At 45.8% G+C, this 10618-nt stretch overlaps 6 protein-coding genes across 6 annotated transcripts; 3 read left to right on the top strand and 3 right to left on the bottom strand.

The window, feature by feature from the left end:
• Window positions 1-168: 168 nt before the first annotated feature.
• Window positions 169-639, bottom strand: RhiXN_04789 (uncharacterized protein; the record flags this gene model as incomplete). Its single annotated transcript, XM_043324605.1, has 1 exon — window positions 169-639. One exon carries the CDS (start codon window positions 637-639, stop codon window positions 169-171), a length of 471 nt encoding a protein of 156 aa, XP_043177024.1.
• A 771-nt stretch (window positions 640-1410) lies between these two features.
• RhiXN_04788 (uncharacterized protein) lies at window positions 1411-2073 on the bottom strand (the record flags this gene model as incomplete). Its single annotated transcript, XM_043324604.1, has 1 exon — window positions 1411-2073. The coding sequence occupies one exon, from the start codon at window positions 2071-2073 to the stop codon at window positions 1411-1413; it is 663 nt and encodes a 220-aa protein (XP_043177023.1).
• Window positions 2074-2746: 673 nt separating this feature from the next.
• On the bottom strand, window positions 2747-3477 carry RhiXN_04787 (uncharacterized protein; the record flags this gene model as incomplete). Its single annotated transcript, XM_043324603.1, has 4 exons — window positions 2747-2836; window positions 2887-2965; window positions 3033-3220; window positions 3280-3477. 4 exons carry the CDS (start codon window positions 3475-3477, stop codon window positions 2747-2749), a joined length of 555 nt encoding a protein of 184 aa, XP_043177022.1.
• A 2322-nt stretch (window positions 3478-5799) lies between these two features.
• Window positions 5800-6224, top strand: RhiXN_04786 (uncharacterized protein; the record flags this gene model as incomplete). Its single annotated transcript, XM_043324602.1, has 3 exons — window positions 5800-5871; window positions 5920-6070; window positions 6124-6224. 3 exons carry the CDS (start codon window positions 5800-5802, stop codon window positions 6222-6224), a joined length of 324 nt encoding a protein of 107 aa, XP_043177021.1.
• A 661-nt stretch (window positions 6225-6885) lies between these two features.
• On the top strand, window positions 6886-7982 carry RhiXN_04785 (glycoside hydrolase family 30 protein; the record flags this gene model as incomplete). The annotated part of the gene is made up of 7 exons (XM_043324601.1): window positions 6886-6971; window positions 7020-7065; window positions 7122-7170; window positions 7226-7355; window positions 7407-7573; window positions 7621-7871; window positions 7926-7982. 7 exons carry the CDS (start codon window positions 6886-6888, stop codon window positions 7980-7982), a joined length of 786 nt encoding a protein of 261 aa, XP_043177020.1.
• A 568-nt stretch (window positions 7983-8550) lies between these two features.
• RhiXN_04784 (thiamine biosynthesis protein) lies at window positions 8551-9623 on the top strand (the record flags this gene model as incomplete). Its single annotated transcript, XM_043324600.1, has 3 exons — window positions 8551-8677; window positions 8741-8852; window positions 8930-9623. The coding sequence occupies 3 exons, from the start codon at window positions 8551-8553 to the stop codon at window positions 9621-9623; spliced, it is 933 nt and encodes a 310-aa protein (XP_043177019.1).
• Between the last annotated feature and the right edge of the window lie 995 nt (window positions 9624-10618).

Raw genomic sequence — 10618 nt, 5'->3', positions numbered from 1 at the left:
AATCATATACATCTCTAATAAAGTCGTCCATGAGGATACAGTATAAGCTCTGGCTTCAGTTCCTTAATCGCCCCAAACAGGTGCAATAACACCTTCGTGCAAACAGTCTAAGGATAGTTGAGTGCTAAAACTTGAACTATAATCTGTTTTACTCACTTTCATCGGTTGTCAATCTCGAAGTTGAAGCTGAAGTTGTTCTGGATTCATCTCGGTATCTGTGTGCGTACTCCCCAACGGTAATAGCGCATTTCCTCCGTTCCGGTCGGTTTCATCTAATGGATTTTCTCCATCCACAACAGACTTCAGAAACGTGTTTGGGTCGTTAGACTGTAACGCCAGAGACAAAACTTGGGCTTTTAGTTCATCAACACCATGATTGGACACTAGGACTTGTAGCAACTTTGTCGCTCGGGATTTGAATTCTAGTAAGCTTTGTACCGTATCTCCGAGCGTGCTTAGCTGAGCTTCTAAGTGTACAACCTTGGAGCGAAGTTGCCTATTTGCTGCGTAGGCTTCTTCGAGATCTTGAACCGAGCTCTCAAGAAGTGTATACTTGGTTTGTAACTCTTGAATATCGTCAGCCGTGGCCCGCCGTGCTGCTGCATGAGGCGACGGATTCGTGGTTCCGGCACTTGGCATCAACGAGGACTGATCGATATGTAGTAAATAATAGTAGTTATAGCGTTATATTATACAGCGAGAAACAAAGAGCGTTGATTTGTTGATGTAGTTAGGAATGCAATGCACAAATAGGGGAAATGAATAGGAGCGCGAGCTCCTGGTAGAACGGTCACGTGTCATGCATGTAATCTTCCTGTAATGTCGTTTTACACTGTATGATTACTACACATCACGGAGCCATTCGTGATCCAAGGGTAGCTTATTGGTAATCGTCCTGTAACCTGAGGTAACTGGCACATTACCACCCGCCTGTAATCTTGCGCCCCCCCTTGTGCCAGTCTTTTGGTAGAACCGAAGAGGGTGGAGAGGTTTAGGTCTGGTGCGGCGTTGGTGAGAATTTTACGGCTGTCCTCACGTGGTGCAATGGCCCGCTGACATCTCAACGAAATCACCTGTTTCTCCAAAATGTATTACTTAACTCCAGAGTGCTCTGGAGATCTATGGATATCTATGGAGCGCCCTGGAGTTAAGTAACCCAATTGGAGAACTCTGGAGAACCCCAGAGAAAACAGTGAGTTAGTTGATATGTATATACCCGACCCAGTAGATACAGAAAACGAGCGCGAGGAATTGAACAGGATATTGGCCTAGCATTTCTAGTGGCTCGAAGCACAAATTAAACGTGTAGAAAACAAAAAAAAAATACAGTTTCAACGAGTCATAAAAATAGTCACAAGCTGCGCCATTGAGTTATTTAACATACAGCTCCTACTTTTTCAAGGAGGGATATCATTGGCGGTTGCGGTTGGGAGGACCAAGCGGAATAGCTGGAAGTGGGGTCTTATTATAGTCCGAATTAGTTCGCTTAACCGGTTGCAGCTTGGCACGAGCTGAAACCTCACGGGGCGGAGGATGGGGAGGGAGAACGGTAGACTCTTTGTGATTGGAGTTGTCCACGGACACACTAGTTGCGGCCTTGGGATTTGTTTTGCGCCGAGGAACACCTGGTGAACGAGCAGCCACGCCAAAGACGATGTGGGACATAGGCTGTGTGCGTGAGTTGCTGCCACGAGAACGAGAACTATAAGGTTTTCGCCTGTCAGGTCCAACAGACCCTTCAGCCGAAGCTTGGTTGTTATGCTTGCGAGCGTTCAGCTCGATTAAGGAGATATCGGTTGAGAATCTAAAGGGGGGCAAATATTGTGGTGTATCCGGAATTACAGCCTCACTTGCTTCATAGCCCTCCCAGCTGTCAATCTCCAAGGGCCGGTGGGTAGCAGAGATATTAGACACAGTAGAGACTTCAGGTACGGCAGAAACTTCAGACACGGTAGATACGGTAGACACAAAGGAAGGAGTGCATTCGTCACAATAGCAGAGCCTACCTTGGTTGGCCACCGATATGCCTGGGCTTTTAGGAACAGGAGAGAGCTGATTGAAACGGGAAGCCATAACTGTAAGATAATCATGAGTAAATCATCTCACAATTAACTTTAAATGTACCTTGCACTGGGTAAGCGAATGGGGAAACAAGATGACAGTGCTTGTATTCCCAGACTGGGGGCTTATATACTACACGAGATACGGTCACAGCGCATTGAACATAACATTATTGCTTGACATCATACAGAGAGAAACAAGGGGATGGGCCCATGTGTGCCGGGTGTCGTAGCCACACATGGCCCACGTCTCCCGGAAACCAATAACCACCACCATCGCTGGGCCAATAACAATGGGATCAACAAATATACTTCGAGCTCGGATAATACATAATACGGCCATCGGCATTATTCCAAGGTAGTCATATACAATTTGGTTGTGTAGAGATCAAATAATCTGTTGTTAAATTGCATGATACAAACCACAGGCTTATCCAAGGTAACTTTACATGTGGTGTGAAGGTATATTCTCCGATTTCACCTTAAGTCCCTAGATGGACAAAGTGTGTGAAATGTTGGACTTTCCAAGATTCATATTTCTCAGCTCTGAGATAGACCAAAGTAGAAAAAGTCATATGTTATCATAATTAGTGCGTGCGACCAGTACAACATTGAAGCAAGACTACACGAAACAAAGCAGAACACAGCGCTAATAAGATGCTGGCTTCAAGCCCAGGTGAAGGCAGCTAAGCTTCAGCCGAGACCTGCACAGAGGTGACTGGGGTGAACAGCAAAGGAAGCATCGGAAGTTGGGTTATGTTACCACGGAGGTAAGCCTGGAAAAGAATGTTCGTAAGTCGGATGGTGTGTTTATGATATAGAAAACAGGACTTGCAAATCGATTTCGGGACTCAATGCGAGAATCGCCGTTGACAACAATATCCCGGGAGGTATACGGGAATACACTAAAATAATAATAATAATAATAAAGCACGTCAGTAAAAGAAGATTGCTTGGATGACCGAGACTTACTAGTAATATCCTTCCTTTAGACCTTCATTGTCAACCATGTTGAAGTAATAAAAGTCCTTGGAATTTTCGTCTATTCCTCTGACTCGGATATCACTTTTGGCCGTTGGGTATCCCAAAGAGATTCCGCGATATGTTTCACTTTGAATCTCACGCCATGTGGAGTCGGTGGCACTAGTGGTCACAGTCCACTGTCGCCGATAGAGTTAGCAATCAGACAACACTGACAACCAGTTAGAACATGGCTCACAATCTGTGCTTGTGACTCAGGAATGGGGTTGAAAGTAGCGTTGACCGCACGTCCGGTGAGATGGAGAAAGTGCTTGGTCTCTATGCCACATGGAGCGGGAGAGTAAGAGATCTTATATTGGCCATCACGCAGACGAGCTGCCGCAACGAACGTGGACGCAGCAAGGAGGGTGACGAGACCGGAAGTGATATGGAGCATACTGTGACGGACAAGGGAATGAAGAATGAGGTTGTGTCTCTTTCTGCTCTTATATAGAATGAAAACTAGCCCAAGGGTAAATAAGTCTGAATGGATTACTGTCTGAAACGAAAACATTGAAACCCTATTTGACCCGATGAGAACATCATCCTGAGCTCAGAACGTCAAATAATTCTATCTGTCATTCTTGATAGTATGACATTGACGCGTTTCGCAAATATGAAATGTGTCAATCCCATGGATTGATTGATTAAGCTAAGAGATGAAGCGAACAAGCTCGCCTACACACTCTCTGACTGACGAATGTAGGAGAAACGAGGTAAACGGCAGGTTGAATGCACTCACCTATTCCCAAGTAATCCTAATACTTCAATAAACCAGCAGCTAGTTAGCTCTGATTTGGATCGCGGATTTGGAACTCGCTGAGTTGTAAGCATATAGGACGTACGCTTAGCCAGGGTACTTTTACGGAATAGGCACAGTCCCTTTTATTCTTGGCATATGGTTGAATTGCGGCGGGCCAAACTGGGACGGAAGTACGCTAAATAGGTCCAGTCCCAACGGCGAAGCGGTCAATTTGATAATTTATCGATGTCGATGCTGATCCGCTGGCCAATTGGACCGTGGGCCACCACGTATAGCCGACGCCCAAAATTTGCACCGACAGTCGTCTAGTCGAGCCTCTTAGGACAAATCACTACGTAAACTGCTTCTGTAACTTCGATTACTATAGCACTTCGGCTTGTATAGCCGGATTAATATCTGATGTATCACGCAATCATTTAATCATCGTACCCTCGACGGCCATCTGACCGAGGGCAGGTCCTGAGAACGCCAATATGCAACCTGCCTCTACAGTCGTCTTGATATCTCAATTGTGAGACCAGTTTGAGTACACCTTATTTATCATTGGCGGCATAACCAGGTGATCATTTTCTACGATACAATATTAGCGAATTCACTATCGCCTGTTGGCTCGAGATATCCAAAGACACCAACACGAACGGATTACACCCATATATTAACTCATATCCAATATGAACGACTTCTGGGACAATTTATGTGGGAACACCAGCGTCACGCGGTTTCTTTCTAGCTTGGCACTCTACGGCGCGGGTATTCCTTGCGTGTTCTCGACTTCGAAAATCAACCACATGACGAGTGCGATAGGTAATAACGCATGAAAACATGCCCTTCTTCGAAGCTTCCTCTTTCCTTGGGATATCACCGCTGAATCTTGGCGGGTTGCGAATTATTTCGCTGATCAGGCGCCTTCCATGCCACCTAGTATAGCGTACCCAGGGTCGATGAGCCTACCTTCAATCGTCTATTACTATTCAGGATAGTCCCACTCGTTTAATGGCGATTGTGATTTTCTCCTATTGGCTCTGGTACCCGAGTTCCGAGATACTCTTCTACGTTCGGTCATAATTCAAACTTGCGTGACCCTCTATTCCCTACGGATAGGCTTAAGGTTTACAAATTAAGCATCTGCTGCCTTGAAGCGCGCGATTTTGCATGATGGCCATACTGTTTATGACCCGGAGCAATTTTCTACCAGAAGCGAATTACCCAGGTAGGATTGTCGATCAAAGAAGCCCAATGTTCGGTCGACTCGGGGGCCCATTTGCATTTTCTCACTAAGGTGAGTTTGCCGGTTTGCCTCCATCAGCTTTAACTTGCGGCCAACAACAACCACTCGGGGACGGCCATGTCCTATATTCTGGAGTATTTTCTGCTTTTATGATATCATAATTACGGATTTGTATGCTGACAATGGCCATTAGTAGCCGTAGGGACCACTGTCGCTTAGCCTCAGTCTACTATCAAGGCGAAGGTATTTTGCCTGATCGGGCATAAAGGTATAAGCCCAGCTCAAATTTGATCAAGCCATCGTGCGATAGACTCACTGACGCGATTTCTCGAACCAAGGCGACTAGCCGGCACCAGGCTCAGGTGGGCTACCGCTTCACCCGGGGAATGAACCTCCATTATTCTAATTCTGATTTTCTGCTCAGATAGGAAACAGACAGCTCATTAGATATCAACACTGTATTGCTGCACATGCCTCCCGAGACACCCGGTTCCAGGAAGTAATCCGCGATGGGTTGTGAGCACATGGGGGATATGCCTCGGCTGCATACCCCATGTTGTGCGCAATATGCTCATACCGAAGAACGACGAATTTCCCGCTCTCGATTCTGTTAGGAATGCTCGCAGCTTGGGTTGCATCGGGAATATCAAGCTCCGTTGACTATAAAACCTATCGTGAAAACGCGAAGGGCTATATCAAGCTATCTTTTTCATAATCCCCTCACCCCCATGCGATTGATCTTCCTCGGCGTCGCCTCTGGGCTTTTGCACCTGTCTGCTGCTCAGACTATATATGATATAGTTCGTAATACCTCTATTCTGCTATCGCCAAGGCTTATTACATTGTAGTGGCAAACGACATGGGACCGTTCTAAGTTGTTGACAAGAACCAGTGATCCATTGGTCAACTTTGTGACCAAGGGAGCGATTGGCGATGCCGACATTGTTGTGAACGATGGTACAGTCTATCAGCAGATGGACGGGTTTGGTGCTACACTTAGTGAGTATTTGTGGTTGGGATTTCCGTAAACCCAATTCTGAAGTATTGATTAGCCGATTCGTCGGCCTTGGTGTTCAATAACCTGAAGACCAAAAACTCGGCCAATTACTGGGCCCTACTTAACAAACTATTTGACGGCAAGCATGCCCCTTAATTACACAAATTCTAGTTCAATAATTGCCCCCTATATAATAGTTACGGACGGAGCTGCGACTGCGGGTTTTGGAGTTCTGCGCTTGAATCTTGGCGCCTCGGATTTCTCTGCGAAGGGTAAGTACGGCAACTCTACATCTGGGACGATTTACAAGGCATCATTGAAATAGCATATAGCTTTGACGACAAGTCTGGGGACACTACTCTTTCTTCGTTCTCACTCGATAATGCGCCTTCATACCTGTGGTCCGTGCTGAAGGATATTTACTCCATCAATCCTAAGATTAAACTTTATGTGCTACCCTGGTCTCCGGTAAGGACCTCCATCGCTGTACGATCATTAATTTACCGATGTGATTAGCCTGCTTGGATGAAGTCGGGCGGAACCATGAGCGGGGGTGAGCTGCAAGCCCAGTACAATGGCGTCTGTAAGACCGGATACCCCCAGCATCCGACGGTGTGATTCACACTTCTGGTAGATGCACAATATCTGTTCAAGACTGTACAGCAGCTCTCCGCAAGGGGTTTCCCTGTTTACGCAATCAATCCACAGGTAGTTTTGGTCTATTCCATCTTATCTACATATCACAGCCTGAAGCATGCTTTTTCTGGATTGTTAGAATGAACCTCAGAATTCAAATCCTACCTATCCTACCACGAAGATGTCGGCTTCCCAAGAGGCAGCAATCGGCCAAGCCTTGCGACCGCTTCTCAATAACAATGGGTTTTCTTCGGTTAAAATTATCGGGTAGGGCGCCAAGCTTTAGTGCTAGATATCCATTGACACAAATATTAGGTTTGAACACAATTGGGACAACGCTGGAGGCTATCCTATAGATTTGGTAAGATTTTTTTCTCTTTTTTAAAAAACGCATCCTTTTTCCAAATACATGCCCAGATGAAAGCTGCCCCCAACGCATTCTCGGGAGTTTCGTTCCATTGTTACGGTAGGCTAACTTAGCCGTCGCGTGATTTATTCGGCATGCTCACGTACTCTTTTAGCGTCCGGGGGCCCATCTCAGCTGGAGACATTCCATAATGCATACCCTAATAAGGAGATTTATTTCACTGAATGCACAGGTTCCTTCGGTAGTGACTGGTGGTCCGATATCAAGTGGACTATGGACAATATGTAAGTATAAGTTATTCCTGTGTTTTTCTGGTTATATCAATCGCATTCCAGTGCAATTGGCGCTCCCCAACACTGGGCGCGCACGGCACTCGAGTGGAATTTTGCCAGCAATGAAAGCGGAGGCCCTACCTTCCCCGGAACTGATAGTTGCAAGAGTCCTGCTTGCCGCGCCATCGTAACAGTCAAGTCCGACGGCTCGTACGAACTTAACCAGGAGTGTGAGTTAGCTAAACCTATGTGATTGGCTTAGCCTGATATCCCATAGTCTATTCCTTGGCCCAGGCATCTCGAGCTATAGTTCCAAAAGACCCTGGAGGACCTATTGGTCAGCGAATTGGGGTTACTGTTGGCGGAAACCTATCATGGGCGCTCCGAGTGAACGCATTCGTCACCAAGCGAAGCAATAGTGCAGACTGGAATAGGTACAGCATTGTTGTGCTCAACTGGAACGATAACTCAAGCTCGAGCTGGAACCCTCAACCTGTCAAGGCTACAATCGAGTTTAGAGGAGTTCAGGTATGAAGCATATAGCTTTAATTGGAGTCTGATTGCTGAGCCCAACATTCTCAGGCAAATTATACTTTCCCAGTTGGGGTAACTACTCTGTGGTGGTTTGCACCTTCATGAGTCTTTCGGTACCCCAGACTTATTTGTTTGTTCGAGACGATGGAAAATGGCAGATCTTGTTTATCAACAAATACTGTGTATGCGACATCACGTGATTCAAAATCAAACTTCTTTTCGATATGACTCAGCTCTGGTAGTTGGCGGTGTGGCGGCCAAACTTTCCCGTGAACTTCAACTCCCACGGTCTCTAGGTTATGGAAGCCACAAAGAGAGCATTATCCATCCAGTCACATGTAGTTCATGGATATGTAGGTAAAGTGGATATCTTCCGTACTTATGAATTGCACTCGAGCGCAGTTTCGATATCTTAGGTAATAAGGCTGCAACTTTCCCATTGCAACTTCTTGGGTGGGACGTGGATGCAATTAATACTGTTCAATTTTCTAACCATTCTGGTGAGCTTATTACTTCAATATTAGAGTAAAACTAGACTTATATGATCACCAGGATATCGATCACACGGGGGTTCGAAAACCGACAAGGCCCAACTCATAGATATATTTACAATATTGGAGAAGAATGAATTCACCCAAACTGATGCTCTTCTTTCTGGCGAGTGAATTGCTAAATGGGAGATAAATTCATAATAATTGTAGATGCAGGCTATGTGCCTGGTGCCGAAGCATTATCTGCGTTAGCCGATTTTGCTACTCATTTGAAAGCAAAGAATCCAAACCTGCTCTTCGTACTTGATCGTGAGTACTCTTGTCTTAGTTAAAAATCTTGTACGACAACTTACAATATTCTATATAACTTAGCTGTAATGGGGGATGACGGGAAAATGTACGTTGCTAATGATGTGCTCCCAGTCTACCGTGATCGGTTGCTCCCCCTGGCCACGGTGATCACACCGAATTGGTTCGAGGTCGAGTAAGTCATATTTCTTATCAAATCAGCTCAAGTAGATGCTGACCGTATCCAACCTTTCCACGATTTTTGTCATTCAGACTCATGACACAAATTCACCTTGCATCCCAAGACTCAATTCGATCAGCACTGCGATCTTTACACTTTGATCATGGCGTTCGAAATGTCGTTGTGACTTCTGTGATCGTACGGGAAGGAAGCCGTCTTTCTGACGAGGTTACGGCTGCGGGGCTTCGGGCAGGAAGCAGCTATTCTTCCGATGGACTCACTAATTCCATCGATCTCAATGACGAATATATCCTCTGCATTGCATCATCTGCTCACGACGACCCGTCGATTGCGCCAGCGGTATATGCACTTGCCGTTCCACGTATCAAAGGCTACTTCTCTGGTGTCGGGGACCTCTTCTCCGCCCTAGTTATGGCTCACTTCCACCAAGCACAACACTCTAACACAAGCAGTTTATCGCTAACCGCTGGCTCAATGTCGTCGCTATCGTCCGCTGCCTCTCGTGCACTCCACACAACACATGCTGTCTTGCGCCGCACTCAACAGCATGCACTGACTCTGGCTGCGCAATCTTCGGATGATCCATCCTCTTCAAACGCCTACACCGACGATGAACTGGACTCAAAGGAACCTTTGCGTCGGGTAAGGAGGATGCGCACTAGGGAGCTTCGGATTATCCAGTCTCGTGACGATATTTTGGCCTTTGAGGCAGAAAATGGCTCAGTTGAAAATATGCGCGCCTGGGAAGGATTTTGGGGAAACTAAGCCTTACTTGACCCTACGGTGATCACTAGGACTCATTCAACTGTATGTATATATTTAATAGAGGGGTAGCCAAATGTTACGACACACAGAGGGTCGCATATGTCGGTTGTATGCATTAGGTCTACACTAATTCAATTTAATCATTCTAACATGACTCACTGCGATTTTTAAGCGGGAGTGCCAACAGCTGTCAGGTTCACTTGGATATTGTCTCTCGGACATGAATGCAGCACACAATAGAGAGTGCGATAATAGGCCGTATCCTTCCAATGCCATTATACTTATCTACTCCGAGACGCGACCCAAGCCAAAATGTATAGGCCTCGAACACCCTGTACGTCCACATGGAAGCCTAGTACTTGCTATAACCGCCAGCCGCTGATATTCCGGTAGTGTATCGGCTATCCTTAATGCGAAAGCTCGGTACCCAGTCTTTGATCTAAGATACTAAGCCATACATTTGTAAAGTCAAACTCTGCTTCTGATTGAGAACAGACTAGATGAAAGACTTCAAATCACTTCCTGAAAGGTATCATCGATAATAATATTGGATTTGGTCAATTTCAGGACTCCAGGCACTGGTAACGGTCTATAATTCCGATTTGGCGTCAATTTGTTTCATGTGTCCTTATAAAATTTCCAGTGATGGATTTGAGCGTATTGATAGCGGATGTTAGACGTATACCGCTGCCCCCCAACTGTTCCCGGCTGACGCCAGTGTGTTGGCCAAAGCATGTTATAAGACCTGACATTTAAAATTTCGTTAAGTTCTCCTAGCACGATTGGAGGATTGTCAGTTACGAACAGTTAAGATTAACCTTCTGAAAGTGACTTCGATGGCGCTCACTTTGGGAAAGACGGGTCTGTATTGCTGACCAGAGCACTCTCTTGGTCATAGTAATTTCTCGCCGTCTAGAATAGGCTCGTAGCAACGCATAGACACAATGGCAGATATACCTCTTTTGATTGATACGGATCCAAACTCTTCCAATTGA

Source organism: Rhizoctonia solani, chromosome 2 (genome assembly GCF_016906535.1).
Source record: "Rhizoctonia solani chromosome 2, complete sequence".
Taxonomy (NCBI): Eukaryota; Fungi; Basidiomycota; class Agaricomycetes; order Cantharellales; family Ceratobasidiaceae; genus Rhizoctonia; species Rhizoctonia solani.
This window is presented reverse-complemented; position numbering and strand designations above follow the sequence as displayed.